The sequence below is a fragment of the Chrysemys picta genome, chromosome 2, assembly GCF_011386835.1.
Source record: "Chrysemys picta bellii isolate R12L10 chromosome 2, ASM1138683v2, whole genome shotgun sequence".
Taxonomy (NCBI): domain Eukaryota; kingdom Metazoa; phylum Chordata; order Testudines; family Emydidae; genus Chrysemys; species Chrysemys picta.
This window is the reverse complement of record NC_088792.1, coordinates 230,572,209-230,592,781: the sequence shown is the minus strand read 5'-3', so window position 1 is coordinate 230,592,781 and position 20,573 is coordinate 230,572,209. Positions and strand designations below refer to the sequence as shown.

The 20,573-nt window shown below is 41.0% G+C and overlaps 1 protein-coding gene and 1 non-coding gene across 3 annotated transcripts in view; both read left to right on the top strand.

Moving 5' to 3' along the window:
- The first annotated feature begins 6,798 nt into the window (after positions 1-6,798).
- Positions 6,799-6,888, top strand: TRNAY-GUA (transfer RNA tyrosine (anticodon GUA)). The gene is given in 2 exon segments: positions 6,799-6,835; positions 6,853-6,888. It is a non-coding gene; the product is annotated as a tRNA-Tyr (tRNA).
- A 397-nt stretch (positions 6,889-7,285) lies between these two features.
- Positions 7,286-20,573, top strand: part of MYBL1 (MYB proto-oncogene like 1) — a 39,080-nt gene continuing 25,792 nt past the window's right edge. The window contains exons 1-4 of one of the 2 annotated variants that reach the window (XM_065585670.1): positions 7,286-7,953; positions 8,069-8,121; positions 13,599-13,704; positions 13,784-13,855. In XM_065585670.1, coding sequence (XP_065441742.1) covers positions 7,918-7,953; positions 8,069-8,121; positions 13,599-13,704; positions 13,784-13,855 — 267 coding nt within the window. In that variant the 5' untranslated portion in view covers positions 7,286-7,917. The remainder of the gene's footprint in view (positions 7,954-8,068; positions 8,122-13,598; positions 13,705-13,783; positions 13,856-20,573) is intronic. The other variant, XM_005288080.5, reaches the window with a different exon arrangement.

Genomic DNA, 20,573 nt, shown 5'->3' with positions numbered 1-20,573 from the left:
TGTTTAGTGACACTTCTGCTTTAAGGAAATGTTTCACTCTTTAGAATGATAGTGGGACCTTTCAACCTCACACCTATTTTGAATACTTCAATAAGTATTTAATGCAGCTACACTTAGAAGGCTGTCAAAGATGCTTTAAAGATAGGATTTAATGTGCACTAAAGCTGAACTCTGAAGAATTATTGATTCAAACATTAGAAGATGTCGCTTGGAGAGGAAAGTAATAAAATCAACATGAGACCAAGTAAGACATTCAAAGTAAATATGCAACCTGAGATATGAAGTAGTGAACTAAAAAAACCTTATAATTTAAAGCAAAATTTTACAAAGGGTGTGTGTGTCTAGGTAAATATAAAATAATAAAAATAGCAATGGTTTATTTTGGTGGTGGTGGGGAACCTAAACTTTAGAAATACTAGCAATACTTGGGTCATACTGTGTTTGCTATATCACTAATGCTTAAAATACCTCTGCTAGTTCCACTTGCTGTAAGTTAAATTTTCCTCTGAAAATGGGCTTGGTAAAAATGGCATTGTAAGGTTCCACGTGGGTCTGAATTAGAGCTGGTGCACATAGCTGGCGTTTTTTTAAGTTCACTGGAAATTTTGAAAAATCGTAAAAAAGAAAAAAGTTAAACCTGATCTGAAAATCCAAAAAAGTTGGTGAATCAAAAAAAGAACAAAATTTTCATTTTGTGTTGAATGAAACATTTTGTTTGACCTGAAACAAACCCTTTTTTAAAAAAAAACAGTTTTTAATGTAAGAGGAAAAGAAGGGCTACATTCACAAAACTGCCAAAGGAGGTGTTTGTGTTTGAGACAAAATAGTTTCAGAGATGATTCAGGGTTTTCACAAGCTTGTATCTTCCTGGGAGAATTCATCTTTGGGGTTTAAACTTTCAGTTTTTGGTCCTGGCCAAAGATGCGTTATTTTGGAAACTGGGAAAAATCTCTTCAGCCATTTTCAAATTTTGTATGGGTGGAAAAAACAGCCATACAGGTAACTCAATGAACTCTGAAGAATGGCATGTATGTAGTCTTTTCTGAGTAGGTCCAGAATCAAATTTGAAGTGGAATTAATTGCATGTTAAAACTTTGCACAACTGAAAACGATGCCCTTTTATAGAGTTGTATTTTACAGGTGTGTGCACTTAATGTATGTTAGTGGTTTAGGCAGTTTCACTAATTTCATTAGTGCAGTGTTCAAAGGTGTACAGTTAGAGGAAAAAATGCGAAAGCTAATACTCCTATGTTAACCTGGCTACATTGGTTCAACTCATAAAGCTTGTCTAAATTTTAGCTTTGGACTGGAATTGGAGGGGTAGGGCAGTGAAGGCACAGTTCTTTGACCTTGCCTTTTCTACCATAATTACGTAGTAACACATTTAAAAAAAACAACAAAGAACCATCCAAAAAACAAACTCCACTATACACCCTTCTGCTTGGAAGATGATGAGAGAACAAACTGAAACAGATATTCACGCTGCTTAACACATTACTAGAAAGAACTCAGGTACCACATGGTATACAAGCTTTTATGGACTAGAAGAGCATGTGCTTGTCATGGATTGCACATTATCTCCACGTTGAGGTCAGGACTCATGTTTACTGATGTTGCAAAAGGGCTAGTTATTTATTATTGGTTTTCTTGCAGAAGCTAGTAGAAATGGTAGACTTTCCAAAAGATGTTTGGTGGTGGGGGTGTTTGTGTGTAATTTTGCTTCTTGTTTCATACATACAGTGGGTTGATTTACCTATTGTAACACATTACAATTTTTACAAATAAGTCTAGAGCTTGATAGCTGCATTTTATAAACTGAAGAAATGAATATGTAATATTTGGAAGTATATATTTTATAAGAAAAATAGGAACAGAAAATACTATATAGATGGGCCTCTTGTGTGCATGGGATCCACATTAAAACATAATCCTAGAACAATATTTACTGCACACCTTGGCAAAACTAAATTTTGAATATTGTGACCTTCAACTCTTAATCTATAATCAAGACTAATACTTCAGAATCTCGTGTGTGTATATTAAAATAAAATGTGTGAAAATTATATATATACTAGCGTACACCCATAAAAAGATGCTAGCTTTAATAATGAAATTTGTCTTTGCGACCCAGTAGTGTCTATTTCAGGCCCTTTGTACTTTATATCTGATGATTTTATTAAAGTATTTATTAAGTTCAGATGTTTGGTACTGTACAAGCAGACACAAAGACATGGGAACTGCCTGAAAAAGGCAGTTTTAGTTGCATATAGATCTTGAACAAACAGCCTGTGTAGTTCAAAGGTTTTAGTCATGACCTTCATGTGGGGACACATGCTGTGGTATTATCTCTTGGGTACAGCACAACCATATCTATGCAACTAGGCACTGAACAGACATAGTACATAAGCCAAGAAAAGCTTATAAAATTGTGTGATAATTTTAAAATCATGTTATGGTCTTGTTTTTTGTTTTTTCCTCACAGAACAATAGAACCATTTCCGCATTACTATTCTACCACAGCTTTACCTATGGACTTTCTGAACAACTGCTGAGAATTTAGATTCTTATTTGAAAGTGTAGGGGGCGCTACAAGCTAAGATTTACCATTTTGTTTGGTACAAGCTGCACATCTGCTTCCAATACAGAAGAAAAACTCAGAAATAAAATGTTTATCTTCCTGAAGCCTTTCACTTCTGAGCAGAAATGTATGATCCGCAGTGCTTAAAAGCATAATGTTTAGGTGAAAATTTCACACAACTGTATTTTCTTTGAGTTTCCCCAGATAAAATGTGTGTATACATTTTCCCCACAAACCATGTGCAACTTAAAAATCCTGTTAAAACTATATATAGTATATATTGCCTTGAATTACTAATGACATGATCGGATACCAAAAGGTGAAGAACTTAAACTCAGTTTTATGTGTAAGTATTTTTGCTATTTGCTTAACTTTTGCACTAGTCCTGGATAATAAAAATAATTACTTTGTGTCATTAGTTTACTATCAGTTTCTAATCACTTTCACTTCAGTTTTCATAGCTTAGCATAATGTTGCAATATTTTGCTTGCAAACCTTGAAGGGAAATGTCACTTGCTACAAACAGGTACTTTATATACAAAAATTTCAGTTGGAATTTAAAAAAAACAAACAAAAACATGGGCAAAAATGGTGTTACTTGTAGGATGTGTAAAAACTTGTATTCTGGGCCAAATGTTACCTAATTGCATCCCCTTAATGATGCCATAGTTTTGTTAATAACTGATCACATTTCTGGAGAACTTTACCTATAATTCCATAAGTAATTCTGCATGCTTGTTGAGAAAGGATAGACTGTAATGATACTGTCCTCTTCCTTAGACTCTCTTCCTTGTCGGGGTTGGGTGTCTTATTTCTGCTCAGCCCAGTCCTCCAAATGCATACGGCTGTGAATGGGACCTGATCCTTTACACCTTAAATGTATGGGTGTTTTCCCATTGATAGCATGAGCAGGATCTGACTCAGAGTGGCTACTACCAATTCCAGTAAAGTACTGCCGATAGGACTAGTCACAGTATGAGATACTTTGCTTGGAAGAAATGTTTGCAGAAGTGCCTGTCCCAAAGAGATTACAATCTGTCTTTATCTGTACTGTATTGTAAGGCACCATGGGCATTAGATTATAAAGTAATAAATTATGTATACACACACAATTTTTCTAATTCCTGTATAGATAAGAGAAATCTGATAACTGCTCTCTTCAAATTTTAACAATATTTGGTGTCACAAGTTAAGGGGTATAGGAGCTAAATAAATGAGTTGTTCAACCCCTAAATGGCAGAAATAAAGCATTTTATTGATCACAAAGAGAACTAAGGCCCCACTCCAGGAGCGCCGCCAGCTTTTTTGCCGCCCTAGGTGGCGGAAGTTTCCGCCCCCAAAATGCCGATGACGACCGGGGCGGCCGAAGATCCGGCCGCCGCGGTCGCTGCCCCCCAAATGTTAGTGCCCTAGGCGACCGCCTAGGTCGCCTAATGGGTTGCGCCGGCGCTGCCCCAGTTCTATGGTTGTCAGATGTCCAGTTTTTGACCGGAAATTCCAGTTGAAAACGGCACCTGACGGTGTCTGGTGCAGGGGCTGGAGCATAGGGTGGGGCCTCAGGGAGAGGGGGCGGAGCTGGAGTGTCCAGTTTCCAGAAATTGGAAAGTTGGCAACCCTATCCAGTTCTGAAATGACCTATGGACATGTATAGTACTGCACACATTGGGTCTGTGTGTTTAAACTAAACCATGTGCATAATTATTTTGCAAGATGAAGGCCTAAGTGTTTAGGCAATCCCCCTGTCTTAGTTTTAGTTTCCTGCCTTTTTCTTTTTTAAAATCATGCTTTATTTCATTTAAATAATTGTACAGTACCAAAGTTTGCAGATGATACTAAACTACTCAAGATAGTTAAGACCAAAGCAGACTGTGAAGAACTTCAAAAAGATCTTACAAAACTAAGTGATTGGGCAATAAAATGGCAAATGAAATTTAATGTGGATAAATGTAAAGTAATGCACATTGGAAAAAATAACCCCAACTATACATACAATATGATTGGGCTAATTTAGCTACAACTAATCAGGAAAGAGATCTTGGAGTCATCTTGGATAGTTCTTTGAAGACGTCCATGCAGTGTGCAGCGGCAGTCAAAAAAGGAAGTTATTTATTTGTTCCCATAATATAAGAACTAGGGGCCACCAAATGAAATTAATGGGCAGCAGGTTTAAAACAAATAAAAGGAAGTTCTTCACACAGCGCACAGTCAACCTGTGGAACTCCTTGTCTGAGGAGGTTGTGACGGCGAGGACTATAACAGGGTTTAAAAGAGAACTAGATAAAGTCATGGAGGTTAAGTCCATTAATGGCTATTAGTCAGGATGGGTAAGAAATGGTGTCCCTTGCTTCTGTTTGTCAGAGGGTGGAGATGGATGGCAGGAGAGAGATCACTTGATCATTACATGTTAGGTTCACTCCTTCTGGAACACCTGGCATTGGTCACTATCGGTAGATAGGATACTGGGCTGGATGGACCTTTGGTCTGACCCAGCATGGCTGTTCTTATGTTCAATTAACTAATTAAATAAAAGATGTAAAAGCATTAGGTACTAAATGCTGTTCATAAAGGATAAAATATTTTATTTAGAGACACCATGAGTTAAAATATTTGTAAAATCCTTACATATGTGATAGAGGCGAATCAGTATATTAAGTGAAACAATTTTTAGAATTTGATCTTTTACATGCCGTTTACTACAGTAGAACTTCGGAGTTATGAACACCAGAGTTACAAACTGACCAGTCAACCACACACCTCATTTGGAACTAGAAGTACACAGTCAGACAGCATCATAAACAAAAAATAAAAAAAGCAAATACATTACAGTAATGTGTTAAACATAAAGTACTAAAAAAATAAAAGAAAAGCAGCATTATTCTTCTGCGTAGTAAAGTTTCAAAGCTGTTTTAAGTCAATGTTCAGTTGTAAACTTTTGAAAGAAAAACCATAACATTTTGTTCAGAGTTATAAACATTTCAGAGTTACCAACACCTCAGGAATGAATCATAGAATCATAGAATATCAGGGTTGGAAGGGACCTCAGGAGGTCATCTAGTCCAACCCCCTGCTCAAAGCAGGACCAATTCCCAACTAAATCATGGAGGCTGTTCGTAAGTAATGGAGGTTTTATTGTACTTTCATTTCTCTCAGGGTAGACAATAACGACAAATAAGTTTTGTTTTTAATGTCTAGTCATTTCCTCTTTAGTTTTTATAGACTTTAGTTTTTTCGGCTTGGGTTGCAAACAGTTGGTGTGGGGGACGGACGGAAAATGTGGTTAGAAAAGTTGCTTTTTTTAGACTAGGTTGAACACCTATTATTAGTGTTTGATTTAAATAAAAGGCAAAAAGATAATACCACTTTGACTTTCATAATTAACCTCCCTTCCCCAATACAAAGTACCTTATAACTGAGGAGGCTGATCTTCTGCCTTTTCTTACTCCTAATACTTTTTTCACAGGAGTAAGGGAGGATCCTTAGGGCTTCTCTACACTTACAGTGCTGCAGCTGCACCCATGCAGCTGTGGTTCTTAGTGAAGCTATCTACACTGACAAGAGAGCTTTGTCCCTTGGCATGGGTACTCCAACTCCCCAAAAGATGGTAGCCATGTCAATGGGAGACGCTCTCCCATTAATGTAGTGCTGTCTACACCAAGGGCTAGGTGGGTATTACTATTTTGCTCAGGCAATATACATTTGTACTGTAGACCAAGCCTCAGATTATACATTATATCATACCATATTATGTCAGGCAAATATACATGAACGGAAGGAAAATCTCCCTAGAGAGAATTTACTTGTTTTTATAGGGGGAAAAATTGTAAGTCTGGCTACCATAATATTGCATCAATAGTCCAGGGCCGGCTCCAGGCACCAGCACAGCAAGCAGGTGCCTGGGGCGGCCAATGAAGAGGGGTGGCACGTCCAGCCCTTCGGTGGCATTTCGGCCGAAGTGCCGCCGATCGTGATCACGGCTTTTTTTTTTTTCCTTCACCGCTTGGGGTGGCAAAAACCCTGGCGCCTGCCCTGCAATAGTCAACAGGTGTCCTCTCCAAAGCTCCATTTCTCTTTCCATTTATTATTGGTAGAAAAGCTGCCCTCACTAAATTTATTACTGCCCCAGACTAGCTTCTTAAGTGTTATGAACTGAATTATACTAGACTAGTTGAGTCATGAAAGTGAGATTTGTGTACAGAGGAAACAAGCTTACTCATAAAGTCCCTTCGATAGCTCAGCTGGTAGAGCGGAGGACTGTAGAGGTGTTGCCTATGGGAATCCTTAGGTCGCTGGTTCGATTCCGGCTCGAAGGAGACATGATTTTGTAGAATCCCTTGTCAGTAACATTTGTGCTAGAAAGGGGTGTTTTCCTCCCTCTGCAGACTGTGCGGTTCACGTGCATTTTATTAGTCCTGAGTCACTGGTATGCGAAAGAGCTCCTGAGTGTAAGTGGTTACTGATCACAACCGGCCCCGCTGCCTCCCTGCAAGCGCCAGCCCTAGCAACTAAGGGGGAGAGGGCCGAGGCCTGGGAGCCAAGAGCGGCAGCAGCAGAGCCCGGACAGGGCTGTGAGCTTATTGCGCAGCCCCAGTGGAACAAGCAGCCACTGTTTCCCACCGTAAGGCTTGGCGGGAGGGAAAACTCACTCCCCCAGCATGCAGCGCGCTATGTCCAGCCTCCGCGCTCCGGGTCCATCCCTGTCTGGCTCTATGCCCCGCCTCCTCCTTCCCTACTGGTCGCACCCCTTTCCCCGCTGGCGCGGTGCCCCGCCTCGATCTCGTGCGGCCCCCACAGCCAATGGGGTTGCAGTCCGCGTGCGCAGATTCAAACGGTGACTCTGGAAGGAGGCTGGGCGCGAGATTCGGCGGCACGGACAAAACCAGCAGCGAGTGTGGCAGCGGCGGAGCAGCTGGAGAGGCGCGGCCGGGACGGGCACGGGGGAAGCTGCGGCGGCGGGGGACGCAGCTGGAGCCGGGGCCGTTGTGACGGGGCCTTGGAGCCGCAGTTTGGACCCGGACAAGAAGCGTCCGCAGCCCCCGATCCTGTCCCCGCAGCCGGGCCGGGCTAAGCCATGTTTTGTGTGCGGGGGGCCGGGCCAGGCCGGGGCTAGGAGCTGCTGCCGGTGGAGGCGGTGGGGTTAGATGCGCTGGAGTCTCCGGGAGCGGTAGAGGGAGCCGCCCCCTCCCCCTCCCTCTCCCCCTCCCCCCGGACGGTGTGTGACGGGGACGGGCGCCACGACCGGCACAGACTCCCGAGCCCGTGCGTGAGCCCCGGGGCAGCGTGAGGAGCCCGGGCGGGGAGCCGCGCAGCTCTGTTCGCCAGCCCGCCTCCGCCCCCTCCCTATGGTGCGCCTAGAGGATGGCGAAGAGACCGCGCAGGTGAGTAACGCCCCCGACTGGCCGGCCCGCCTGCCCTGGCTCAGGTATCTCCGGGTCTTGGTCCCAAATCCCTGCTCCTTCCCCGGTCTCAGCGCTTTCTGTCTTCCGCGCCCAGGTGGTACCTGTCCCCTGCACTCCCCGCCGGGTCCGCTCTCCGCTGTGGGGCAGGTAAGTCCGCCCTGCCCCCACCCCTCGTCCCCCTTCATCTTTCTCCCCAGACCAGAGGCGCAGACTCTCCTCTTACCCAGTTGTCCTTCCCCGTGCTCAGTTGTCACTGCCCACTCTCCGCGCCCCGCAGCTGTCCCGATCCCATCTGCATCACCCCCATCTGCTGTCACCCGCCTGTCACTACGCAGGTGTTCCCTGACTTCTCCATCTTCGCTGCATGTTGGATCCCCCAGGAGTCGCTGCTTCCATGTCTTTCCCATGTTACCCCGTACCTCAGACATAAAGGTAACTTCATCTTCTCTTTTCCCGCAGGTAATACACTTCCCACACAATAGTTGTTTTTGTCAGTTTTCCCTACTTCTTCCATAACCTTCCTGATCCTTTCCCTCTCTGCTTTCACACACACCTGATGGGAAGCTAGGCTTGACCATAACTAACCATGTGCTTTTAATATTCTTTGTCTTCACTAATTCCTAATTTAAAAAAAAAACACAGACTGTTTCTCTAGTCCTGGCATGTCCACTGATTGAAAGAAAGCTATATGGGGTTCTTTCTCTATAGCTGGGGATCTATGAGAGAAAGTGTGTTTATTCAGCTGCAAACATTGAGAGCTGTTCTAGATAAATCCTCAATTTTGCAGGAGCCTGTGTGTTTCCTAAAAATTCAGATTTTGAATATAAAATGAAACTAAATGTATTAATATAGTTACTGCTGTCTTCAGTTTTTTTCTTCTAGCTGTGGACTTCCGTAGTGTTACTTGTTTTAAAAAAAAATAAATTTTTGAAAACTGATAAGGAAATACAGAAGGGGATTTATAAGGTTGATAAAGGAAGAGCAGGGTAAATGGTTAATATTAGTTATGAAAACTATTAGGTTTTGACCTTCCACACTATTTGGAGGTTGCTGTGGATTTGTATTGTGCATAGGAGTGAAGAAATTATAGTTTGGTGGTTGCTACATAAGAATCTGATACTGTATTTTTCTTCCTGAGGAGATCAGGTTTATTACAAGTACACTATAAATTCATAGTTTTTGTTGAAAAACTGCAGTGGGAGAGGAAAGTAATATGTTTGCCCTGTAATTGTTTCAAGGAACACAAAAATATCTGAGAAACTAGAGATGATCAACTACCTTAATATAGGTATCATATAACATCAGACATTCCATCGACAATATTGTACCCAGTATACCGTCTGGAGCTTCTCTCTTTTTCTAACAGAAGTTGGTCCACTAAAAGTTATTACCTCATCCACCTTGTCTCTCTGGCGTTTAGGAGCTAAGCAAGACTTGCTAGTCTTTCTGTAAGTGCTAACATGCTGTCAGTGAATATTGAATTGTGAAGAATTTACATTTCTTGCTAGATAATTAAAATAGTTGTGCATAGAGGATGAACTCATCTGCTACAGATTGGTAACACCAGAACAAAAATTATATGTTGGCATATAACAACACGACCTGAAAGAACGGGTGCAAACTGCTTTTGGGTTTGCTAATTTAGTACAAAAGTAAGGAGGCATCTTGATCTTTGAGTTCCAGGTAGGTATAACATTGTCTTTGATTTTTAAAATGAGAGAAGTTTTCATTTCTTAATGCATCTGCAAGCTCTTCAGCTTCATAATAAAGAGGGACACTGAAGCCTAGAATCTTAATGTAAAAAGTCTTTTGACTATTAGAATTGAATTATTGAAATTTAACTTATGTACACCTCTATCCCGATATAACGCTGTCCTCGGGAGCCAAAAAAATCTTACCGTGAAATAGGTGAAACTGTGTTACATTGAACTTTCTTTGATCTGTCGGAGTGCGCAGCCCTACGCCCCCCCCCCCCGCCCCCCCCCGGAGCACTGCTTTACCATGTTATAGCGGGTCGCATTATATCGGGGTAGAGGTGTATTTTGTTTACTCTTTCAAACAGCTTGGTGAAATTAAATGGCTCCGTTTCACTTTCTGTTTTCATGCACTAATTCAATACAGTTTCAGTTCACAACACTACAGAGGAATGATCAAGTAAATTGTAATCACTGAAATTTTAAAAAATCCATTCATATTAGGTTGTGAGGGTTTTTTTAAACTACCTTTTGATTACTTAAGCACATATGTAATTTTTGGACCTAACCTGTTTGTGTCCTAGTCTAAGCAAATCTATACACTACAAATTCCTGTTTGTTTTCAGACTGAGATGGGTGGGGTACAAGAAATTTTAATATGTGGACTCTAGTGTAGATACTCTTCTCTCTGTGAAATTTAAACAATCTTTGGGCTGTGTAGAATGCATTTGTCTTTTTGTAGAACGTTCAAGTGAATAGTTCTTAACTGCCACTGTAGGCAGGGCTGTGTATATCTTGAACTGCTGAGGAATCCACTGCTGGCTGTGATATGCTCCATTTCCAGAATCTAGATATTATTTTTAAAAAAATTGTTCCTAGCACACGGTAGCCAAGAGAACCTTAAATATATAAAACAAATGTAAGAAGATTCTCTGTGGTCTTCCTGAGGCTGTAGACAGCCTGAAATAATGCTCCAAAGATGTGACCTGCCCCATTCACCTCAGTGATGTTAATTCTGATTTTTAATTGACAGTTTAGATGTAAGCATTGTACATTATTTTAGTAGAAACATCCAACTAATATTATTGCATAATTCCATGTTATCGCCCACATCTGGTGTCAAAAGTGCCAACTGTGCCCTACCACTTGCCAAAACATCCAGCTTTACTCATAGAAACTTCTACAGTGTGATTTTTGTTTCTTAAAAACAAACACGCACCCATCCATCCCGTGGTCTACTGGGAATGTAGGGTAGTGTAAATTATATTGAGTTTAATATCAAATAACAATTGATTATATTCATTTTCATATTTCATTTGAGAAAAAAATTACATTTTAAAAATATATCAAAGTTGCTCCAGAGTTTTCTATTCACCGTACTAGAATGCCACAGCGACCAGGAACTATGGTGTTGCTGCATAATTTTTGTCAGGCTTTTCAGAGTGTACTGATTCTTGGCTATAATTCAAATACAGATAAGCTTTAGTTTTTTTTTATTGCCTTTCAAAATAGTATTGTATTAAATAGTTTGACCCAGAAATGGTAGTATTTGAAGATGTAGATTAGTAAGACTAGTGTCTCTGGACCAGTGGGTTGTGTGTGTTGGGCAGTAGTTAAAACAGGAAGAGATACTTCAAGACATATGCTTTGTTTGCTCTGTCACCACTATTTTGCAGGTGGCCTAAGCACAAAGCTTTCTGTTCTTTCAAGTCAGAATAATCTTTAAGGGGTTAATATTAGAGGTTATTATCAAGTGTTCATTGTAAACCATTTAAACAGCAAGATATTTGCTTATTAATTATAAATATTTTAAAAATTAATGTTGGTAAAATAGTCATTCAAACGTGTAAAGCATTTAAAGGATGCCTTTTTGATGTGGGAAATGAGAGACATTAGATTAACTGTACTGTAACATAATTGGGAGAACTATACAAAACAGTATCTTATTGTCTATTTCATTACCTGATTCAGATGAATTGGCCCTTTTTCGGCAGCCTACTCTTTGTAATAGCTTTAGACTCCTTTTGTGAGTTGTTAACTTAATTTTGGTCCACTATGCAGTGCTTAAATTACGGAGATCATGTTCACAGAGTGTAACCACATAGAGACAATTGAGTTGTAATTTTAAGTGTACTTTGTGGCTTACTTGAGGTGAAAAAGGGTAGTATCAACATGCAATTGCTGAGCCTGAGTGTAGAGGTGGAGTGTGTGTGTGGGGGTAGAGGTGTGGGCAGGGAGAAAAAAGAAATTAAGGCTTGGGGTACAGCTTTCAAAAGCACTTAGGAGACTAAATCCCATTAAAAGCCAAATGGATTTATGTTGAAAGTCAATGGGACTTATGTCCTATTGAAAGTTGTATCCAAAACCTTAAGTCTTTTCTCTTTACAACTTTGGGTACAACTTTCCTAAGAACCTAAGAGAGTTAGGTTTCAAAGTCCCATTGACTTCAAACGTATGTACTTTTTTTATATTTGACTATTAATGGGACTTAGATGCTTTTAAAAATTTTTGAATTTTCTTTTTTATAGACTGGATATTTCTTATTACAGTAAAATTGAAAAACAAATAAGGACAGCATGATTATTTTACAGTGATCACTTTGAGTGTAATCTACTTTCATAAGTAGTGGGAAGGATTTGTTATAGATCATTAAACATGTATATTTGTGATTAAAAAAATCAAATTAAAAGCAGGGAAAATAATGCAGTTGTAAAGGAGGGGGGACAAGAATGAGTTAAACCATTACACACCTCTGTGTGCTCCTCTGTGTAACTGAGTTTGTTTGCAAAGTGAAGGTTGTGAAGTATTATACCACTTCTCCAGTAGATGGAGCATACTCAACACGAAGGCACAAAGGTCACTACCTGTTTCTACCATTTCTTTCCTCTGACTATCAGGTAAGGAGCTCAGCACTCCTACTCATGGTCTCAGTTTGACTTTTCAGGATTCCATTGGATTTTTTTCCCTTTTGCTTGGCTCATATTTTTTCTTAAGTTGACCCCAAGATAAGGGTGTATATCTCATAATTTTTTCCTGCCTCCCATCTTCAGAGACTGAATTATTCCTCTGCAGCTCTTCCATTCTAAGATTCACAGTAAGAAGGTTCAGGCTTGGTTGTGCGCTCTGATACGCTGGTTACTGCTTGTTGCAAGCATTTTATCTAGGTTCCGATATGGACATTGTATAGCAGAGTGTATTTTTGTGGGTCTGGATTTAGTGATCATGAAAGGATTAAAGAAAAAAAAAAGAATCTAGAAGACCTTGCTTCCACTAGAGTAACATCCTTAGGTTAAACAAAGCGGGGCACCTGCCATAACTCATAGTGTGACTGTCATATACTCTATTAAATTCCTAAGTATTTTTTTAAAAGTACATGCTTTAATTGGTGTTTTAACCTAGAACTTGCACTTGTGTACATCAAAGTACATGTCATAGCATGCCTGTGTGAATTAAGAAAGTTGAAACATGGCATTAATCTGTGGATTTACTAGACTAGAAAACCATTTTGTTATGGCCCTAATGCACCTAGTTATTTGCTATGCCTAGCTGACACATTGTTGGATGCTATGTTTAAAAAAAGCCTAAATAGTGAGGTTAAGCAAATCTTTTGCTTCAGTTTAAGTTTTTAGAAATTTTCTGCCTATTCCTCACAATATATAGTTCTGCAAAATTGACTAGGTACCTTGTGGGGGTTTATTACTTACCTTTGAAGCATAGGATATGAAGTGGAAGGATACTATACTGGATAAGACAATGTTCTGACTTTGTTCGTACAAATTTTATACTTCATTCTATATATCTTCCAGAGATGCACCAGATGCACAGATTACAACCAAAATCCTCTCTGGTTTCTTGAGTTATTGGTGGTCAGTATTAATTTAAAATATATTTCTAGTTTGTTTAAACTGTTCTGTTTGTTTAAACCTGCAGTGAGGAAGAAGATGACAACCTTCAGTATGCAGATCATGACTATGAAGTACCACAGCAAAAAGGGTTGAAGAAGATATGTAACAGAGTAAAATGGACACGTGATGAGGTAATACTTGACCAGATAACTTTACTTTTTATATCCTACCAAAATGCTATATTTCTCAGCTGATATTATGTCTTTACAGGATGAGAAGCTAAAGAAGCTGGTAGAACAAAATGGTACAGATGATTGGACTTTCATTGCTAGTCATCTACAAGTAAGTGTGAAGTATAATTTTTTTAATGAAAGGGTCTACCATGATATGTCTAATTTGGAGATGACTGGCTATGAAGCAGTTTATATGGGGAGGCATACATGACTGCTATATTTGACTATTCTATGGATACCTGTAACTTGGGCTGGGACAGCCAAGTCCCAAACCCTCGAGGCTTATTGAGTAAGACCAAGACTTTGACTTCCTATTAATTTCAGGAGTGAAGCCAGCAACTTGTGAAGCACCAGTGTGCTATGCTCATGTCTGCCATTATATCTGAAGTGGGTTGCTGCATTCTGAATCATTTGCAGTCTTCATGTGGGGTTACAGTCAAGTCCAAGTTGTGGATTGAAGTAGTTTAACTAGGAGGTGATAAAAGTGCAAATCAATCAAAATCCTCCTTTCAGATGTGAAAGGAAAAAGAGGTTATTTTTTTGACCAAAGGAGGATTCTTTATCATTGTGGCAATCTGTGTCCGGGAGCTATGAGGAAACCACCTCAAACCTAAGGCTTTGTACCAATTTGGCAACCTGTGGTCTTACTCCCTCAGTTGATAAGGTTAGCATAATATCCAGTTTCCAATCCTCTCCCCCACCCCCTTCCTACTAAAACCCCTCCACCCCTTTTGTGGAGTTGAGTTTAAACTAGCAGACTTGCATCTGAAGAAGTGAGGTTCTTACCCACGAAAGCTTATGCTCCCAGTACTTCTGTTAGTCTCAAAGGTGCCACAGGACCCTCTGTTGCTTTAAACTAGCAGCTTTATCCATCTGAGGATCTTTTCCACGCATTGGGATATGGTGGTGGGCTGCATTAATGGAGAATAACTGCCACGTGCATATTGATGGCACTGAAGTCCATGGCTTCTTATTTTTCCCAATTTTCCTCATGATGAAGAGGGGGAGAGAGCAAGTATTGAGTCTTGTGGGCCATGGCATGATCAGTCTGGGTAAGGCAGAGCTGGTGTTCATTTTGGTATTGGGATTTGTGTGGCAAACAAATGAATAGAATGAGTACTTTCTGATATTGTATGTCAAAAGCACCATATGGTCACTGGTGTCAAGTGACAGATCTACACAGTACTGTAAGCTTAGGGTAAATTTACAGTCCGGGTAGATAGTCTTGCACTAGCGCAGCATGAGCTAGCGCATTAACAATAGCAGTGTGGATGTTGTGGTTCAGGCTGGGGCTCAGGCTCTGAAGCACACCCAACCCTCTAGGCTTCAAATTCAGAGCCTCAACGTCCACACAGCTATCTTTAACATGCTAGCTCAGGGGTCGGCAGCCTTTCAGAAGTGGTGTGCAGAGTCTTCATTTATTCACTGTAATTTAAGGTTTCGCGTGCCAGTAATATAGTTTAACGTTTTTAGAAGGTCTCTTTCTATAAGTCTATAATATATAACTAAACTATTGTTGTATGTAAACTATTGTTGTATGTAAAGTAAATAACTTTTTAAAAATGTGTAAGAAGCTTCATTTAAAATTAAATTAAAATGCAGAGCCCACCCCAGACCGGTGGCCAGGACCCGGGCAGTGTGAGTGCCACTGAAAATCAGCTCGCGTGTCGCCTTTGGCGAATTTGTGTGGTACTCTTCTGGAATGTGATTGTGATTGATCCAAGATGATGAAGATGACAGTGCTGCTGGAATTTGGGTGCCACTACCCTCTCAGTGACTTCACTAAGAAAACGAGGGGTTGGAATATATTCAATAAATGGCAAGGTTATTGATGCCAAGAGCAGATTTCATGGTTGACTCATCTTTGCCTTCTAAAGTGAATGGAATGTGATTGATCCAGGATGATGAAGATGACAGTGCTGCTGGAATTTGGGTGCCGCTAGCTTCTCAGTGACTTCACTAAGAAAATGAGGGGTTGGAATATATTCAATAAATGGCAAGGTTATTGATGCCAAGAGCAGATTTCATGGTTGACTAATCTTTGCCTTCTAAAGTGAATGTAATAGTTAACCTTTTGAAGGCATTGATGCTTTTAGGTCTATTGCTGGTGGGGGAGTGGCACTGTATGTGAAAGAAACTATAGAGTCAAACGAAGTAAAAAGTGTAAATGAACCAAACTGTACCATAGAATCTCTGAGTAGTAATTCCATGCTTGAAGAATAAGAATATAACAGTAGGGATATACTACTGACCAGGATGGTGATAATGACTGTGAAATGCTCAGTGAGATCAGAGAGACTATAAAAATAAAAAACTTAATAATAATGGGGAATTTCAGCTATCCCCATATTGACTGGGTACATGTCACCTCAGGAGGGGATGCAGAGATAAAGTTTCCTGGCACTTTAAATGGCTGATTCTTGGAGCAGCTAGTCCTGGAACCCAGAAGAGGAGAGGCAATTCTTGCTTTAGATCTAAGTGGAGCACAGGATCTGGTCCAAGAGGTGAATATAGCTGAACCACTTGGTAATAGTGACCATAACATAGTAAAACTTAATATCCCGGAGGGGTGGGGGGGGAGGGAAGAGGGAGAAAACACCAAAGCAGCCCACCACAGTAGCATTTAATTTCAGAAAGGAGAGCACCACAAAAATGTGGAAGTTAGTGAAACAGAAATTAAAAGGTACAGTGCCAAAAGTGAAATCTCTGCAAGCTGTATGGAAACTTTTTAGACATCATAATAGAAGCTCAATTTAATTGTATACCTCAAATTAAAAAACATAGTAAGAGGACCAAAAAAGTGCCACCATGGCTAAACAACCAAGTATAAGAAGCAGTTAGAGACAAAAGGCATCTTTAAAAAGTGGAAGTGTAAAATTATAATTAGGAAGGCCAAAAAAGAATTTGAACACCTAGCCAAGGACTCAGAAAATAACAGTAAAAAAAAAAAAAATTAAGTACATCAGAAGCAGGAAACCTACTAAACAACTGGTGGGGCCATTGGACGATTGAGATGCTAAAGGAGCACTCAAGATGAGGTAATCGCAGAAAAACTACATGAATTCTTTGCATCGGTCTTCACAGCTGAGGATGTGAGGGAGATTCCCCAACCTGAGCCATTCTTTTTAGGTGACAAATCTGAGGAATTGTCCCAGATTGAGGTTTCAGTAGAGGAGGTTTTGGAACAAATTGATAAATTAAACAGTAATAAGTCACCAGAACCAGATGGTATTCATCCGACAATTCTGAAGGAACTCAGATGTGAAATTGCAGAACTACTAACTGTGGTATATAACCTATCATTTCAATCAGCTTCTGTACCAGATGACTGGAGAATAGCTAATGTATGCCAATTTTTTAAAAAGGCTCCAGAGGTGATACCGGCTATTACAGGCCAGTAAGCCTAGCTTCAGTAGGGGGCAAAGTGGTTGAAACTGTAGTAAAGAACACAATTATCAGACACATAGATGAACACGATTTGTTGGGGGAAGAATCAGCGTGGTTTCTGTAAAGGGAAATCGTGCCTCACCAATCTACTAGAATTCTTAGAGGGTGCCATAAAGCATGAGGACAAGGGGGATCCAGTGGATATAGTGTACTTAGATTTTCAGAAAGCCTTTGACGAGGTCCCTCACCAAAGGCTCTTAAGCAAAGTAAGCTGTAAACGGATAAGAGAAAAGGTCCTCTCCTGGATCAGTAACTGGTTAAGATAGGAAACAAATGGTAGGAATAGATGGCTAGTTTTCAGAATGGAGAGGTGTCTCCCAGGGGTCTGTGCTGGGACCAGTACTGTTCAACATATTCATAAATGATCTGGAAAAAGGGGTAAACAGTGAGGTGGCAACATTTGCAGATGATACAAAACTACTCAAGATAGTTGAAGTCCAAAGCAGACTGTGAAGAGTTACAAAGGGATCTTACAAAACTGGGTGACTGGGGAACAAAATGGCAGATGAAATTCAATGCACATTGGAAAACATAATCCCAACTATACATATAAAATGATGGGGTCTAAAGAAAGAGATCTTGGAATCATTGTGGATAGTTCTCTGAAAACATCGGCTCATCGGCAGTTAAAAAAGCAAACAGAATGTTGGGAATCGTTAAGAAAGGGATAGATTGGGTGGACAAACTCTTTGGCCCGAGGGACACATCTGGGTATAGAAATTGTATGGCGGGCTATGAATACTCACGAAATTGGGGTTGGGGTGTGGGTGGGGATGAGGGTTCTGGCTGTGGGCGCAGGCTCCGGGGTGGGGCCAGAAATGAGGAGTTCAGGGTGTGGGAGGGGGCTCTGGGGTGGAGCGGGTGAGGGTGCAGGTTGGGGATGAGAGGTCTGGGCTGTAGGAGGGTGCTCCAAGCTGGGACTGAGGGGTTTGGAGGGCGGGAGGGGGATTGGGGCATGGGGGTGAGGGCTGGGGGTGCAGGCTCTGGGGTAGGACTGAGGATGAGGGGTTTGGAGTGCAAGAGGGTGCTCTAGGCTGGGACTGAGGGGTTTGGAGGGGGATCAGGGCTGGGGTTTGGGGGTTGGGGAAGGCTCATCGGTGCAGGCTCCGGGCAGTGCTTACCTCAAACAGCTCCCAGAAGCAGCGGCATGTCCCCCCCACCCCTCTGGCTCCTATGCGGAGGCTCTGCTGCATGCTGCCTCATCCGCTGGCACCGCCCCTGCAGCTCCCATTGGCTGCTGTTCCTGGCCAATGGGAGCTGCGGGGGCGGTGCTTGGGGTGGGGGCAGCGTGCAGAGTGGAGTCCCCTGGCTGCACGTATGTGTAGGAGCCGGAGGGGGGACATACTGCTGCTTCTTGGAGCCGCTGGGAGTGGCCTCCGACCCTGTTCCCCAGCTGGAGCGCCGGAGTGGGGCAAGCCCCAGACCCCGCTCCTCAGCGGGAACTTGAAGGCTGGATTAAAACGGCTGGCGGGCCGGATGCGGCCCACGGACTGTAGTTTGCCCACCCCTGGGATAAAAAATAAGACAGAAAATATCATACCATGGATTTTTATAGAGTATGCCCACATCTGGAATACTGCATGCAAATCTGGTCACCCCATATGAAAAAAGTTACATTGGAATTGGAAAAGGTACAGAAAATGGCAACAAAAATGATTAGGAGTACGGAACAGCTTCCGTATCAGGAGAGATTAATAAGACTGGGACTTTTCATCTTGGAAAAGAAAATTATAGAGGTGTATAAAAATCATAACTGGTGTTGAGAAAGTAAATAAGGAAGTGTTATTTACTCATAACACAAGAACTAGGGGTCACCAAATTAAATTAATAAGCAGCAGGTTTAAAACAAACAAAAGGAAGTATTTCTTCACACAAGGCAGAGTCAATCTGTGGATTTCTTTGCCAGAGGATGTTATGAAGGCCAAGACTATAACAGGGTTCAAAAAAGAACTAGATAAGTTCATGGAGGATAGATACATCAATTGCTATTAACCAGGATGGGCAGGGATGCAAAACCATACTCTGAAGTGTCCCAGCCTCTGTTTTGTCAGAAGCTGGGAATAGGCGAGGGGATTGATCACTCGATGATTTCCTGGTCTGTTCATTCCATTTGAAGCCCCTGGCATTGGTCGCTGTCAGAAGACAGGATACTGGGCTAGATGGACCATTGGTCTGTCCCAGTGTAGCCGTTCATATGTTCTGTGTTCTTATCTTGGGGTTGGGGAGAGGACAGAAAGGTATGTCAGGTGCCCTTTGGTAGCCTACAGCAATCATGAAAGTCACCTTAATGGGTGATTGTATAGATAGTCATTGCTTTCAGTGCTGCTCTCTTGGTGATGAATTCCATCTTAGGTTTTTATCTCAGATAATGACTAGATACAAGGTAATACGTCTTTTAAATGTGTTTACAGCAGCTGATATAATAAGGCCCGCTGTAAATCACAATTTCAGAAGGCATGGAAATGCCCTCAAACCATGATCTCTTAAATATTCTTTTAAAAGATAAATGTCTACAACAGTTTTTAACAGAAACAACTGCCTTAGCTAGTCAATTTCAAGGAGAGAATAAATTTTACAAGTAACGTTAGTCAATTTCAAGGATTAAATTTAGTTACAAAATTCATTCCATGCAACCTCCATGAAATTCAATACTTTGCCATTTAGACTGTTGTGAATTTTTTTTTTAAAAATTGTGATTTACACAGGGTTCTAGTTATAAACTGAATGAGGTGTTAACTTCAAAAACATTTTAGGAAGTTCACATGATAGAAACGTGACAATTTACTAAAATAACAATCAAGAAATTTTTTTAAGTACTGGCTAAAATTAAATTTGGCTGCTTAAAATTCATCTCCTAAATAAAAGTGGATAGAAGTTTTCAAAGCTGCTGAACACCTGCAGCTCATGCTGGCTTCAATGGCGTTTGTGAAACCTTAGTGCTTCTGAATCTAAGGCTCCTTATATACAGGTGGCTAATTATGGATCTTAGGGGACTATCCTTAGGCACGCAGGTATGAAAACTTTTGGCTTTTCTCTTCCTTCCTCCTCCTCCTCCATCATCAGAGACTAACCTTTTTTGGTGGAGATAGAGTGTGTGTGTGTGTGGGGGGGGGTGAGTGCAAGTAGGGGTGTTTCTTGTATTTTCTCAAAGATGCTTGAATAAAAAATACAAATAGGTTAGAGTATGACCAAACTTAATGGTGTGCAGTTGCATTGCAGAAGTCTAATTAGTTAATGCTTGTAAATTGTTTTCAACATACAAAATGACTTTAGGACCTTAGAGGGAAAGGGAGGAAATACAGTAACTTTCCCCAAGCTAAGAGGTTCCTAAAACCTACTTGTAGGGAGAAGGAAATGAGCCAAAGCTGACGAGATTGATA